The sequence below is a fragment of the Uloborus diversus genome, chromosome 1 (genome assembly GCF_026930045.1).
Source record: "Uloborus diversus isolate 005 chromosome 1, Udiv.v.3.1, whole genome shotgun sequence".
NCBI lineage: Eukaryota > Metazoa > Arthropoda > Arachnida > Araneae > Uloboridae > Uloborus > Uloborus diversus.
In genome coordinates, this window is record NC_072731.1 from 65549055 (window position 1) to 65566228 (window position 17174).

A 17174-nucleotide genomic window follows, 5' to 3' on the forward strand; every position below is an offset into this window, starting at 1 on the left:
GTTCAAGAGCATGCATTATTCATATTTATCAACGAATTGCAAATATTATTGGTTTTCTTGAATATATATGGAATGGTGGGGGGAGAACTAAAATTTTTGGGAAGGGGAGAGTTCTGAATATGCCGAGTGAAATCCCAATTTTACCAAATGATAAAATTCGAGCATGCACACGTTACATACATAACATCTACTGCGAAGGAAAACTGGGCATCATTGGAAAAAAAATTTAAAAATAGAAAATAAAAGTTGCAATACTGTCTCTTAATTTATTGAATCAATTAGTCAAATGTGCTCTCCAAAAATATTTTGGGAGGTCACAGCGACGTCCAGTGACTTACTATCAGGACAACGCTGGTGTGGGTGGGGGAGGCAATTTTTTAAGTTTGCCAGGGGCACCAGACCCCCTAGGTACGCTACTGCACAGACCTATTGCAAGAAATTATAAAAAGGAAGCTGATTCATTAGTGCTAAATTAACTTGTCATTAATGACCAGTGAATGGACTCTAATGAATAACACTGATATAAAATAAATTTTCAAATGCAATAATCCACATGGAGCTCACTCCATGTTACAGATAATCTACTCATTAGGCAGAAAAATGTACTTGCAACATTAAAACTTTTATAGCCTTTTAAAACTTTTACTTTAATATCTTTTTATATCTTATTTACTTAATACATTTTTCAAAACTTTTATTATTTTTATTATTGTTTTTTTTTTTTTTAATTATTTATTCCGAACATTAATTTTACAAAGAATTTATTTTGAATATTTTATTGCTAAAGCTACTTTTTATGGCTTAAATGTTTTGATAATCAGCAAAATTTGTTCTTTAAAATACAGTTAGTCATAAAAGTTTTTGTCAAGTTAAATTATCAACTAAATACACTTTTTTGAAGAAAATTCTAAAACGATAAAAATAATTTAAACTGTTGATCAAATTAAATTATTTCATAAACAACAATGTTATAGTAAAAATAAATCTATCTTTTTTTGTTGCTTTGCTTCCAGTTTTGGCAGTGGAATTTAAGTTTTACTTGAAACATAGTTCATATAAAGAATGCATTATTATAACTTAGACTTTAGTAATTTAATCATAGCAAAGTATGTACTAGGTATGAGAACGATTTTATATACACTGTAAAAACAATTTTAAGTACATTCAGACCCTGAAAAGCACATCAAAAAATATAAAGATAAAATATCATAACAAAATAAATATATTTTCACTTGGAAACATTGAGCATAACAATGAAAACTTAATAGGTTTAAAATCAAACATTATAAAAACTATCCGAAATAATATACATATATTTTAAATGCAACGCAACAGGGATTTAAACTATCCCCATAATACTTAGTAGAATGAAAAATATGACAATATTTGATACCAAAATGTTTTACAAATTTAATAATATGTTTGGCCATAAAACATTCCTAAGTTAATATCAATAAATTAAATCTTTTGTTTACTTTATACATCAATCATTTTCCTTTCTTACCAAGTGGCAATTCTTTTTTTTTTTTTGCTGCAGGATAAAACTTACAGTTTGAAATGTAAATCCTGAAAATTTATTTATCACATCATTAGACTGCAAATCAATTTCCAATGAAAATTAACTTCTATAATAAACTAATTAATGTTTTTCTACAACTTATGGCATACCTTTAATGCATAGAACTACTTCAATGACATTTCTTAACGGACAATTATTGCCAGTCAATCGTTTATTCAAAATCTTCCATTATCTTCTTTTTCTGTTGTACGCATGAAATAACAAAAAGCTCCATCCAGAACTAAACGAGCCTACTTTCCCTTATATTAATATTCTCTAAATTAGTTAAGGATGCAAATTATGTGAAACACACCTTTTTAATATTTTAAGCTGATTTCTAGAAACAGAATATACCTTACTCATCTAAAGAAACAGATGCATAAAAAATAAATAAACGAACAAATCAAGTAGTAGCACCTTTTAAACAAAGCAGCTAATATAATTTTTTCCATTAAAAAAATCATTAATTGCTTTCAAAATTAAAAGTGTTATGGAGATAAAATATATGTCCTGATACGGAATTCAATGATACACTAAGGATAAACATCTGGTTTTCAATTTTGCCAGTTGTTAAACTTGTGAGATGACTGCTGCAAGAAAGGTAAAACATAATGAACTGCCATGAAAAAAATCTTATTAAAATATCTCAATTAAATTTTAAAATTACACACTTTTATAGATTTTATCATTAAAATGCTGTAAGCAAAGTTTAAAATAAGTTTATGTCCAAAAATGACAAACCATTGTTTGAAACCAAAATCCAAGAATTATTTGAAACCAAAATCCAATTTAAAGCTAATTCGAATACATTAAAACATATTTACCAGAACTTTTTGATAGCACTGAAATAATTACATTTTTGAACTCAAAATGCACCAAACATTTATATAATGTTAATCCTATGCTTACAGCATGAACTGTTAGGTAATTTAAAGAACAGTAGCTATACACATTTTGGCATTCACTAAAATAAATTATAATGAAAAAAGAATGTTTGCACAAAGTAAACTGTTAAAAAAGATTTGGTGTTGTGATAGATTATTTTACATTGGAAAATAACAGATGTTAAGATAATAATAGATGTTAAAATGACTAAGAATTTACCAATAGCAAAATTACCCACAAAACTAATTTGTGACATAAAGGTATTATAACTCATTAAAAAGTTTTTCATGAGTTTAGATTACTTTATAAATTAATTTAGCTATTAAATAAATACTTCACTATTCTTCTCAAAGCTATGATAGTATGTATTTCCAAAGAGAAAAAATAATTCAAGTTAAGCATGTAGGTAAAATATGAAGCTGGACACATTGCAAATTTTTTGTACTTAGCTACAACAGCAAAATATTAAGCACATAGATAACATTATATATATGTTACTGTAAAAGATCAAAATTGGCGAATGTCATCATTCACGAGAGGTTCACCAGAATTATTCAGTCCTTCGCTGATGTCTTTGTTACATGACATTCACTGGCTAATGTCAACATTTACCAGATTTTGAACTTTCACGGTAACATATTTATATAGAGAACATTTTAGAAAAACTGAAACCAATTAAAAAAATGTTTTGTACAAAATTCTTTTCATTAGAAAATAGAAAACAATGTATTAAATTGAAATCAAAATAGAAATATTACAACAATTTGAGATTTAAATATTTAAAAAATTATACTGTTTTTTGTTTATCTGCAGGCACTTGCTGCCCATCATTATTTGGCGGTTCCACGGCCTGTAACTTATCTTCACTGCTGGTTGAGGAATTTTGAAAAGAAAGTGCTCGTTTCAGAGCATGCTTCCTTTTTTTCAAGGAAGAGAAGAAACGAGAACTACTGCTAGAGTTGGAAATTTTTCTGGGACCACTACCACTAGGCGTCCCATCCGGTGGAGAATCCGATTCCTGGGAAGAATTCTTCTTTAAAATTTTGATCTGTGGCAGGCTTAATTTTCTCTGAACTCGTTTCTGGTTCGATAAATATGGAGTTTCAAAATTGATGCTCATTGCATCAAGATCTTTTCTAATGACGGGAATGTTTTCAGATGGGAGTTCACAGTTGTTTGATGGGATGTTCAAGCTGGGTTCTGTGTGTAAGGATTCTGCAGCATACAGATATGTAATAGAGCCGTCGTCGGGTTGAGGCACATTGTCGGCAGTGTTATTGCTCTCAGAAGCTAAGAAAAATTTATTAGAAGATGGCGAAGACCCTATACTTAAATTAGACTCAGAATTTTGTTTACTAAGAGATTCGCATGGCTCTGTCTGACTAAAGCTGTCCTTTTTTTTCAAAATATTCATGGGCTTTCTGTTTTTAGGTTTGCTTGGAGAGGAATCAAAGCTTGAATTTTTATACTCCATTTTCCTCTTCTTTTTAGACAGAGAACTTCGGTGAAAGTGCTGAAACAAAATAAAGGTAAATAAATCGAAGAACAGCAACAATCTCTAGAACATTTGTTCAAATATATGCAGTATTAGATTATTCATACAAAAAATATTTGAATGATTAAAATCATACAGGCTAACATATTTCTTGCAAAAATAGCTTAAAAACATATGAAGTAATAAGAGTTAATAAGTGCACAGGGACATTGCTAAGGAGGGCTACACTTCTTTTCCCCAGTTTTTTTAAAAATGAGGCCGCCAATTTTAGATGTGGAAGAAAAAAAACCTGTGCAGTCTTAAAAAATTGAAATGGTCTTAATAGATGAAAAATTAAAATAAATTGGACATAAAGTATTTTGTCTGCAAAAGTTTAGAGGAAAATGCAACCTTTGAAAAACTTAAGAACAGCTAAGATTCTATATACAATTTATCTAAGTCTGTAAAGTGATTTTTGAAGTTTTTTTTTTTAAAGGGATTTTTGGTGAAAACTTCCTGTACATGTGCTGCATGTATGCCCTGTTGCGTGTGGTCCTGCTTACATACCACACAGCCGAGATATGTCTAATTACACTAGTCAACAAAATAGACCTTTTTATTTGCATCCTGGTTTTAAATAATCAATCCCTACTAATTTTGGATTGAGAAAAACGAATATGTTAGTGGATTTTTTTATTAGCTATTGTTTTCAAGGTACACAAAAGTCCACTGGAGAAAAATGCATAGCAACCACACATTGATTTGAAGGTAATGTTAAAAAAGGAGAAAGAAAAAATCGTGTGCAATAAATGTATTAAATAGGTCCTGTTTTATAAATCTTTTTTTTTTCGAAAAACAGTGGTTGCTTTAGGCTTATTCCTGTAAACTCTTCATTTTCGACTGCTTTTGTACATCAAAGAAGGACCATCTCTTGCAATAGTTCAGCAGCATTTGGTGAGCATTAACTCATTCCAAAAACCCTGATGTCTGTGTTCCATTGTAAAAATATCCAGGTGAAACCTTTCCTCATGCTCACAGCTTTAGTTTTTAAACAAAATATTCTGGAAGTAGTGAACAAAGTAGAGTTTCAGAGACACATCATTCATCAATGGTCATAGAACTTCCGTAAGGATTGTTTGACCAAATGTTTTTAGTTCTTTTCTTCTCTGCTGCTTAGAAATACTTGTAATACACCCTTAAAGACTTCCTGGATTTTTTTTTCTCCCCTTTGCAATTTTTTTTTTCAAAAACAGTGATTTTTGTGTTTAGCAAGGCAAAATATTTCGGAAATAGCTATTTTTGAGCCGGATGCATTTTTGGTGTTGACTACTGCTATTGAAGTAGCATTGCCAGGGGCGGCATTTCAGCATTTCATTTGGGGGAGGGGGGGGTCGAGTTTTTTAAATTACCTGAGTATGGAACGAAGCACACATGGCTAACAGAAAATGGTCGTAAAATGGGTTTAATATTAATAAAAATTAGTGTTTATAAACAATTTAAATTTTTATGCCAAAAATTATTTAATTTTATTATAATTAGCATACAAAACGTCTTGATTGTATAGTTTTTATCTTTTAATAAAGTTTTAATGCATTATTTTTGGAATCCGGAAGGACAGGAAATCATGTTACTAATCCATCAGTGTCTATTGTCGTATTCTTTTGCCACTACAGCTAAACCTAAAAGTTTTTTTTTTCGCCCGTTATGCTTCGAAAATAATTATCTAACCTCCTGAGACATACATGAAAATGATCTTTCGTGACCAGCTGAGCTGATTGAGAAATTAAAAAAATAATTGAATTAATGAAGTTATGCATGAAAACATACATTTCAGACCTTGAACTTCAAAACCACCCAGGCAACTTTAAAAATTGCGTGGGGCTTCATTTTTCATCATTGAATAGCCTCATCGTTTTCTTGCCTCATACTATAAATTTTACTCGTAATTGGAAAATTTTATTTTTCATTTTCAATATCCAATCCAGATAATGTAGAGCCAAAAATAGAGAAAAATATTTATCATCAAATCTTGTGTTGATTTTATTAGAAACTTCATCTATTTTTTCATACAAAATATCAAATCATTCTTTGACTTTATATCATCCTATCAATTTTTTTCACCTTTTCTAGTATTTTTTCTGCGCTTTTTGAAAATTGGCTAGGAGCGAACTTTTTTTGAGAAGTTCCACGCTCGGTTGGCCAACTTGATTGAAAGATATAATACATCTGTGTGAAATTTATGTAACAGTTTGTAGATTGAACTGAAGGTTGAACAGACCGGAAAATAAGGTCTGCATATTGAAGACGTTTCGATTGTGTAAAGCATTGTTCGAAAACTCTACAATAAAAAAACATTTAATAAACATTTAATGTCATACATATTAAAGGGCATCCACTTTTTCAGTATTGAAAGAGTCGTTTTCAAAAGTGTGATTTTTTTTCCAGGCGTCAAATCACTGCTTTAAAATTATCGAGAAAGGTTTTTATGGGTTGAACTTTTGAAATCTGGTGTCAATTCAAGAAGGCATAATTAATAGAGGCCCAGAGAAGGTATTTGTTGATGTGCAATATTTTTTCAAAAATAGCATGTATTTTCAAGAAGTTTCTATGAAAGCACATTGTGCATTGAGTAGTTTGAACGTGAAAGTTGAGAAAAAAAATAATAAAGTGATGAACAATCTAATTTCAAAAATAAGCTTCATCTTTTACAAATAAAAAATCTGAAAGTCTCTCTGTCTGTATCCCTGTGACACGTTATAGCGCCTAGACCATTCAACCAATTTTCATGAAATTTCGCACAAAGTTAGTTTGTAGCATGGGGGGTGTGCACCCGAAGTGATTTTTTTGAAAATTCAATTTTGTTCTTTTTTTATTCCAATTTTAAGAATATTTTCCTGAGAAAAATTATCATAAGATGGACAAGTAAATTACTGAGTTATCACAACGTGGAACCGTAACATGGGCAAGCCAGTTGGCAAGAAATTCACCATACATTATTTGTAAATATACAGGCGAAGCAAAAGACCTTTAAATTTTCTACTACAAGCAAAGCCGTGCAGGTACCACTAGTTATTGAATAAACATACACTTAAAATATGAGCGTAACAATGAATTTAAAATGCCAAGGAATTTTCTTGCGAAAAATCATGCAGCCACACCTCTTGCACGCCCTCACATATTGGATATACCATCGTTAACAGGGCACACAGATATGAAGTATTTATTATATTAATATTAGGAAGTTAAAATGAACTATGAATGATGATTCTACATCAGTTTTCTTTTTCTGTAAAGGTTGGCATATGTTTCACCAGTTTCAAAGTCATCACCCAAATAACAAGAAACACTTGGTTCTTGCCTGGAAATGTGGCGAGTTTCATCAACTATTACTGAAAACCAGCGTGATATTTTTAATAAACATTGATTTGCGCTTTGCATAAATTGAATTTACATCACTCTGCTCAAAAAATTAGGGGGTGTGACAACCCCCTCTCGCCCTCCCCTATTTGCTGCCCATGTTCATTGCCTTAATATGACATTAATGCTAATTCCAAAAAAAAACGGGGACAATTAAAAAAAATTTCTGTATCTGGCGACTACGTATTTTTTAAACTTCAGTCTACTAAAGCAACTTATTTTAGTAGCAGAATTCGGTGGCAGTCCTATTATTGAAAATTTCACTATGGAAGACCAAACCACTCAAATGGTTTAGAACAGTGATTCTCAACCTGGGGGCGATCGCCCCCAAAGGGGCGATCGAACTCTTCTAGGGGGCGATAGGGGGCCGACCGGTATTCGGATACCTGGTAATGGAAAATTCTTGACATTTCAAAAACTATATTTATTAAAACAAATCGGTACACAATTCAGAAATATCTTTCAGAATACCTATGTTGTGTAATACCGAACCAAGCATATGGCACGTCAGATCAAAGAAAGTCGTTCCCAGAAAATAAGGCATGTATGATTTACAGCTCAATCAAATCTGTTCGGATAAAAAAATATCCCATTTTGTTTCATTGCCGTTTTCACGAGGAAGAAAAAAAATTTGTAAGCACTGTCTGACCGTTGGCGCCAGCATATATTTAACGCCTGATGAAAAGTGGATGGATATGTGTAGGAATGGATTTTTGCATTTACTTATCAGTTGTCATTCAGAATCTTGCAATCAGCGCATAAACCTCCTTACGTAGTTTCTATTGTTTGATTTAATTTAGTGAATATCTGTTTAATTGTGCATGTTTCGTAGTGTGGAAGTTCGATATGAATTCGAAAAAGAAGTGCCGGCAGTATTCAGCAGAGTATTTAAAATTTGGTTTTGTCACGTCACCGCAAAATGTGCAGTTTCCGCATTGTCTTTTGTGCGATAAATCATTTTGTAGCAATGAAGTGATGAAGCCCTCGCAAATGAAAGAGCATTTGTCAAGAGTACATGGTGACAAAGTAAATAAACCTCTTAGTTATTTTCAAGACCTCAAAACAAAAGCGGATAAACGGCCAAAGGTGGGTGAATTACTTAGACAAGCAACAGATCTTGACAAAGGGCTTCTTGCTTTTTACGAAGTGTCTCTTTTGATAGCAAAATGTGGTAAGCCTCATACGATTGGCGAATAAAAAAATAGTTGAAATTTTGCTTGGTGAGGGCTCCAGTAAAAAGATAAGTCAATCTCTCCTCCTGAGTAACAACACAGTTTCCAGTAGAATAGATGAAATGGCTGCTAACGTGGAGGGCTAACTCATAAATTTTTTTAAACAAAGTAAATTTGCACTACAGATTGATGAGTCAACTGTGACAGATAACAGAGCTATTTTATTAGCTTACGTGAGGTTTATTAATGAGCTGAAAGAGGTAATTGAGGAAATGTTGTTCGCCAGAACTTTGATTACTGATACAAAGGGATCGTCGATTTTTAAAGTGGTGAAGGATTATTTTGAAGAAAAAGAAATTCCATTGACAAATGTGAGTGCTTGCGCAGCAGATGGTGCCCCGCCATGGCAGGTCGTCATATTGGAATTTTTGCACACCTTAAAAAAGAAGTGTCAGAAGTGATTACCATCCATTGTGTCATTCATCGTCAACAGTTGGCTACAAAAAAATTGAGTGGTGTTTTACATGAAACCTTACAATTAGTCATTAGTGGTATTAACAAGATCAAAGCTAATTCTCTAAATGATTGCCTGTATCGAGAGCTTTGCCATGAAAATGATGAAAAATTCGAACACTTGCTTTTACATACGTCTGTGAGATGACTTTCCAAAGGAAACCGTTTGCGCTGTTTCTTTGAATTATTCGACTCTGTAGCTGAGTGCATGACTTGCATGATCCTGCTTTCAGTGAGAATTTGAAACAGCGCAAATTGGAACTTGCGTATCTTACAGATATTTTTGAAAAAATGAACGAAGTAAACATTAAACTTCAAGGAAACAAGATGAACCTTATCAAGGCCAAAAGCATAATTTCAGCATTCATTGCCAAATTCGAAATCCACAAGGCAAATATTGGCCGTAAAGAATTTAACCTGTTTCAGACTCTAAAAAAAGTTTAATCGTGGATGATAAACTTCCTGAAGAAAAAATTTTAATTTTTATTGATCACCTTGATCAGTTAAAAATGAACATGGAATCAAGGTTTGCAGATTTGATCAACTTACAAATTCCTGACTGGATTTTAGACCCATTTAGTTTTGCAGATGTGGATGAACTGGAAAACTCTTTGCAGACAGAGTTTATGGATTTGAAATTTGATTGTGAATCAAAAATTACTTTCAAGCAATGCTATTACGAACTTGCCTGGGTGAAGCTTATGGGTACTTACCCACAACTTTGGAAAAAAATTGAACAGCTCCTCATCTCATTCCCCTCAACATATTTAGTTGAAAGAGGATTTAGCTCTGTAGTGCAGGTTCTCACGAAGCAAAGAAATAGATTGGACATCTGCCTCAAAGGGGACCTCAGACTAAATCTCACTAATATAAAGCCAGACATCAAAGCTTTAACGGAGTTCCATCAAGCACAAGGCAGCCATTAAAAAGGTAAAAAAGAACAAATCTTAACAGTTAAAATTTTCAATTTTTCCCGGATTTCAATTAAAAAAAAAAGCATGTTACTGAAAAATGTAGTATTCTTATTTTTGCTAAGTATGTAAATGACGTTGGTTAATTAAAGCACTTCAAATTACATTTTTTTTCTTTTTTTCTCTTTTTTTTGGGGGTGAGGGAAGGGGTTAAGAATAAAAAATTCAGTTTTAAAGCTAATTATTGCTTTATTATCCACTTTTTGAAACTTTAAACTAAAATTAGGCATTTAGTAACATTAATCTTCACTAAAATCAGCGCCATCTAATTTGTGTTTTTAAGGGAAGAACGTGGGGGGGGCGATAGGTGTAATTTAACTGCAGGAAAGGGGCAATGGGTCAAAAAAGGTTGGGAACCACTGGTTTAGAACATGGGTCTCCAAACTTTTTAGCCAAAGGAAAATTTGAAAATTTCTCGAGACTCGCAGCCCAGATAGAGATAGCTCATCATACAAAATGAAGTTCAGAATTTTAGGCAGATTTGTGTTTAGATCTACCTGATATTTGCCATGGTTCAGAAAAATAGAAGATTCACTACTAGTGGCTACCAACTCCATGACATTGAAATTTTCTTATTAATCATCATTAGTTATAATTTATGAAAAAAATTTCATTCATTACCTGTTGGGAGTATTTTGTATAAGTTTATAAAGTCCCTGATTGACTTAGGAATGTTCTTCAGTACATTTGTTGCTGGTCGTCACGTTTTTATTTGTATTTCTTCCTGTACCTATGTATCTAGTTTTATTTTTTTTAAGGGTCTTACTATACTTAATTTCTACTGAAACAAAGTATTGAATGTTTGAGCGATTGATGTTGCATTTAGAATATTACTTTGATTTTAGTGCTATTAGAAACTCACAAAATATTAATACAGAAAAAACTCACAGTGAATTATACATACAGAGTAGTTATAATTTGTTTGATTTATGTGTCATTCCACATTAAATCAAGAAATGGGCCGTGCCACACCATTTTTGATTTCAATGAAATTTGGTAGTAATATGTAGCAATATTTTGTACTCCCCCCAAATTTTTATATTTTTTTCTACAAAAAATTTTCTTTCTGAGATTGTTATTTTTTTGTTTCACGGATGAGTAAAATTAGGCATTTTTGATCCTTTTTCTAAAAGCTCTAGCGAATTCATTTAAACTAGTAGAAAGATCAAATAAGTCTTGTTGTAAATGTGAAAGAATGAACTTTTATTTGTGCATAAAAAGAAAAAAAAATAATTTAAATCTAACTAGAAAATTTCTGTTGTCAAATCAAGGTTGAAAAAGTGCCGTTTTCAACAGTTAGAGCCTAAAAAAGTCGGTGAGGGACTTGCACTAGGAAACTAAGTTTCTTTTCAGTTATAATTAGTTATACATACTAGAAGCCTAGAAAAAAAAAAAAAAAAAAGGTTGATACTAGTAATCCTTCATGATGAAAAAATTGCTTAAACTTAAGAAAAAATGGAAAATGGGCTTTTTCATTCCCAAAAAACGGGATGTTTGTTAGGTGATAAAAATTTAAAAATGCTAGGGTATAAAGCCACTACATTGCCCTTTAACACAAAACAAAAACTCTTCTTTTGGGGGCGTTAAAAAGATATAAACCTTTAAAGTAATACAATAACTTTCACACATTACTTTAAAAAGGCCAAGTAGACTTGATAAATACCTTAAAAATACCATTTAACGAAATTTCATTGAAATACATCTGCAAAATGTAACTTTAAACAACCAATAGCTTTCACTTTTTATTAACTATATTTACGAAACATGATTTTTCACCAAAAACAAGCGTTTTATTTAAAGGTTTACATCTCTTCTATGAAATAATAATAAAAAAAAACGAGTTTTTGTTTCATTTTAAAGGGTTATGTAACAGCTTCATACCTTAGCATTTTAAAATTTTTATCACCTAAAAAAATCCCGTTTTATGGGAGTGAAAAAGCCCATTTTTCATTTTTTCTTAAGTTGAAGCAATTTTTTCATCATGAAGGATTACTAATACCAACCTATTTTTTTCTGTGCTTCTAGTATGCATCCCTAACTATCACAGAAAAAAAAAATTAGCTTCCTACTGTAAGTCCCTCACCGACTTGAACAGGCTCGAAATGTCAAAAACGGCACTTTTTCAACCTTGATTTGACAACAGAAATTTTCTAGTTAGGTTTAAATTAATTTTTTTCTTTTTATGCACAAATAAAAGTTCATTCTTTCTACTTTACAATAAGACTTGTTTGATCTTCCTACTAGTTTAAATAAATTTGCTAGAGCTTTTAGAAAAAGGATAAAAAATGCCTAATTTTACTCATCTGCGAAACAAAAAAAAGCTATATCTCAGAAATAAAATTTTTCGAAGAAAAAATATAACAGTTTAGGAGTACAAAATATTGGTACATATTACCTACCAAATTTCATCAAAATCAAAAAGGGTGTGGCACGAAATTTTTTGAAAATTTGTTGATTTTATATGGAATGACCCTTATACCTTTAAGTCAGGCCAGTTGTTAGAATAAAAAGAGTCACTTTCGGCCTGCGGGTCATAGTTTGGAGACCTTTGGTTTGGAAAAGAAAAACTGGGAGAGGGGGCTTCACTATCATAAAAGAGGTTTTTTACCTTTTGTTTCAGTTTTTAATACTCACTTTAACTGCTTCTCGACGTTGAAATTCAACTTTGGCCATTTTTGTAGCCACCCATTGTGGAACATCAGGAATAGCATAGGCAATTCCAAATTTTATGGACAAAATAAGATGCTAAACAGTAAGAAAATCCAATTTAAGATTTTAAAAGTATATTTTCGAAAAAGTTCAATGTAAGTATTGGAAAAAGTGGTAACAGATTAAAATAATGCTGTTTAAGAAAACTAAATCAAAAATTAAAAAAAAAAAAAAAATCGAACATATTTATACATTTTCACGAAAAATAGTCCCGAAAAATCATTAAGAAAAACTATAAACATTAACAGTACAGTGAATATTATTACAAAACACAAAAAAAATGTTTTCTTCTCATTAACATAAAAGATGATGAGACCTTACTGGTAATTGGCTAATTTTCAAACCCAAAGGCAATCACTTTTTGTGCAATAACACAAGTTGAATGCATAGATATTTTAATTCACATACTGAAAATATGCAAGCAATTATGTGCATTTTATTAATAGAAATGCCAAACTAGCAATCCGTTTTCTTAATAACATTCAAGGATTGCAAAAGTTCCCTTTCACCATGTAGTACAGAGAATTTAATATATAAGTTTAAAAACCACATCAAACCATTGTAAGAAGAAACAAACGAATAAAATATTCACAACAAGCTATTTATAAATACAGGGTGACCAGTAGAAACCCTTGAAAAGAAATGTCAATTTCTCGAAAACAGATTTGCGTATCAAGTTCAAACTTGGCGGGTAGATTCAATTTGTCGGCGGATTTTTTTTTCTTTTGTGCAGTCTCATTTAGTAGGCTTTTGGTATTTATTTTTCAGTGAAAATGTCGAAATATAGCATTTTTTTTGCCTATTTTAATGGTTTGGACGTATTATTCGAACAACAGCAGCGCAATTGTGACTCAAATAAAATTTTCAAATGAGTTTAAGCTTAAGACAATGAACAGACTCGCTTCTGAGTGATATGTGGATATGTTGAGAAATCAGTTCATTCCAGCAATGCAAAGTGAGCAGGATTTCGAGAGCATGTGGTTCATGTAAGACTGTACACTACCTCATCGTATAAATGAAGTGAATGATCTGATTGAGGAGCACTTCAATGAGCAGATTGTGGCTTTAGGGTAACCAAAATCGAAAAGTATGGGACTTGATTGGGCATCCTATTTTCCAGACCTGAACCCCTGCGATTCATTTTTATGGGCTTATACCAAAGAGAAAGTTTACCCTGGAAACCCCAAGAACATCGAAGACCTGAAAACTGCTATTCAGCCAGTTATTGAAAGCACTGAAACTTTGACCCTTCAACCATTGATGCAGAATTTTGTTATTTGTTTGCGGCGTATTATAGCTAGAGATGGAAGGCACATCCAATCTGTATTAAACTATTTCCTGTGTATTGTAATAATTGTGTTGTAATTGTTTTCTTTTAAAATTTAAATAGAAGTTTTTGAACCAGTAGTTTGAAAAATTAATTTTTAACATCAGCACACTAATCACTGGTCCCCCTGTATATGATACTAAATACAGTGAAAGCCCAATTTTAAGTTTGTCAAGGGAACGTCAAAAAAAAAAAAAAAAACCCAAAATATGGAGAATATACAGAAAGCAAAAATCAAATAGAAAAAAAAACTAAAAGTAATAAAGATGACTCTTTTAAACACTAGAATATCGATATTTTACAAAAAGAACATTTTTACACATACCATTTTTGTTCATTTTAACACATTTAGTTGCGAATCCGAGTGTTTAGGTTAAAAATAGTTCGTAACAGTGGGCTTTTTTAGTTATTGATTTCAAAATAAATGCAGCATCATTCAAGATTAAAATACTTTGCAAGGTTTTCCCCCCTGGTCTTAATGAGGTAGAAAATAGTGTTTCATTACTTTTCAGTTCTTTAATGCAGTATTGAATGGATGTAGCAGTAGCATTTATGTTTACACAGTTTAAACAGTGCGGATTAGCTTTAAAAGAGCACAAAGGAAACATGGTGTATTTTAGAATATTTTTTTCTTTTTTTTAATTTCCCAGGGATAACGTAAAATGCAGGAAATTCATAAATTACAAACTTTCCATCCAGGTTAAATTAACATTATTATTATTATGTGGAAAAATGGGAAATGAAAAAGACCTGAAATGTGGGGAAAACGTAGTTTTGGGGAACGTAAAATTGGGGTTTCATTGTATAAGAAATAAAGACATAAGCATCACATATGATGCAAATTTAAAAGCAAACCCTTCACCTCAAGTATGACGATTAGAACAATAGTTCCTTGAGTAGATAAATTTGGAAACATTCTCTGAACTTGGCCCGACATGCCTATTAGAGCACAATTCACAATGACAGCAATAACTCCCATTACTTCCATGGCATCCTAAAATATTTCACAGTAAAAAGTTAGAATAATATGGTAGTTTTTAGTATTTTCATGCAAAAGTTTTTTACCAATCATAGTAACAAATGTGAAAAATTTTTTTTAGCATCAAACTACTACACAGGAAATATGAAAAAGATATTTTTCAGTTATTTTTAATGACAAATGCAAAAAGAGAGGGGGTTATAAGTTAGTGCAGAAAACTGCATGGAACGTATATTAAGAAACAAAAATACAATATATTAGAGTGTGCAAGAAAACACTTTCAATAATTACAGCCCTTGTTTATTGAGAATAGATGAAAAAAGTATTTTACATAGAATTATTTTGCAAATATTGACAAATTTAATTTGATTCAATGGATTACCAGCTTAATACTGCCAATAGTGCTAAATTGAAAATAGTCAAGTTGGTGACGAAAACTTTGCATTATATCACTAAATGGTCGCCAAATTATAACCTCACTTAAATCTGCATTGGAATCAACAGAGATTTGCCTCAAAAAGGGTGTTGAAGGCCCCTTTTGGAACATTCAAATACAACCAAAAAGAAAGGTGTACAGCTAGACCCCACTCAGAGTCGACATGCAAAATTTCAACCTTTTACAGCACACCATTTTTGAGTTATGCGAGATGCATACATACACACATACATTTAAGAACTGTTGACCTTACTTGAATAGGAATTTTTTAGAATTGCCCGTGCTAACTTCTTTTCTACTTCTATATGTTTGCCTGATTTACATTGTGTAGTTTTCGGTAAATATTTCACCTCTGCCTGTGTTGACCATTAAAATGAATTGGTTGACAAAATCTATGTCAATGCGAGTGAAACTGCGGGTAAAAAGCCAGTGTATGTATACATATAGATATATGGGTCATTCTTCAAAAAGAGTAACTTCTCAGTCATATGCCTTTTACAATTAAAATTTACTTTAAGGAACAATTCATTAAACAATTTTTTTTAATTTCATCAAAAATATATCTACTCAAACCTACCAACAATTTTTTGATAATTTTTATTTTAATATATTTTTGGTTCACAACATGTGAATTCCCACTTTCGTGGCTTATCACACACCTGATGTGACTGTTTATGCTGCTTAATAACTTGTTTAATTAAAAGTATATATTTATTTATTATTTCTTTCAGAAATGTCTCAAATACTAATTGTTTAGGTTTTTTTAATATTATGTTTTAGTTCGTTTTAGAAGGATAAGGAATTATGTCACACAATAAATTCTTACTTCCGTTATCCAAACACAAAATGCCATTTTGTAAACTTGAATTTCAGGGATGTAACTTAATGTAAAATAAGAAGTGGGCATGTTTTCATATACTGCATATGTACAGATTGTAGAACCGAAGAAAACAAAATTTCCCCTGAAAAAAGTATTCATTAGGCCTATATTACTGGAAAATTCCTCAGCTCCGTGAATCTCACCTCCGTGACAGACCTTATCAATGTCATTATTTCTGAAGTGGTAATAAATGATGGAGGGGAAAACATCAATTTTAGACAGTCTACCAAAATTATAAATTACCAGTATGTTCTCAAATTTACTAATTTGGAAATATATTACTATACCATTTTTCAACACAAATTTGAACTAAAAGGATAACGAAAACTTTGCCATACTTTAATTAAGAAAGCTTAGTATTAGATTCACACTAATCGGTAAAATAGCTCATTGTTTGCACAATTAACAAAATTACTACTTTAATATTAAATTGGTCTCTATTTTCAAACACTTTTTTTTTTTTAAATTTCTGTGAACAAGGTATTTTTCTATTTTTTCTATTTATGAGTAAAATAATTGGAATTTAGCTGGGCCATTGTTCATGGTGACTTCCAGTAAGTAACACTTGCATGAAAGAATGGGGAAAAAAAGGTTTTCAAATTGAAAAATATTTTCGTTTAAAAGTTACACTTTCTGGAGAATGACCCATATGACATTTTTTAAAGACCTTAAATTTACTTTCTATTCTAAATTAAGAATTTTCAACCTTTTGTTTTGGGATGTTGAGCAATAGGTCTGAAAGCACAACTGATAGTGATTTCAAGGAAAGACATAACTAAGTCACAGCATGAATGGAGTAAGAGTACATGTATGGGAGCACTTAAATTTTGAGTTTGACTATGGATTTTCATAG

The 17174-nt window shown here is 31.3% G+C and overlaps 1 protein-coding gene across 1 annotated transcript in view; it reads right to left on the reverse strand.

Moving 5' to 3' along the window:
- Positions 1–1514: 1514 nt before the first annotated feature.
- Positions 1515–17174, reverse strand: part of LOC129223410 (anoctamin-8-like) — a 64280-nt gene continuing 48620 nt past the window's right edge. The window contains exons 13-15 of the mRNA XM_054858046.1: positions 14889–15020; positions 12625–12735; positions 1515–3956 (exon numbers count right to left, since the gene is read on the reverse strand). Of these exons, the coding sequence (XP_054714021.1) occupies positions 3231–3956; positions 12625–12735; positions 14889–15020 (969 nt within the window). The 3' untranslated portion in view covers positions 1515–3230. The remainder of the gene's footprint in view (positions 3957–12624; positions 12736–14888; positions 15021–17174) is intronic.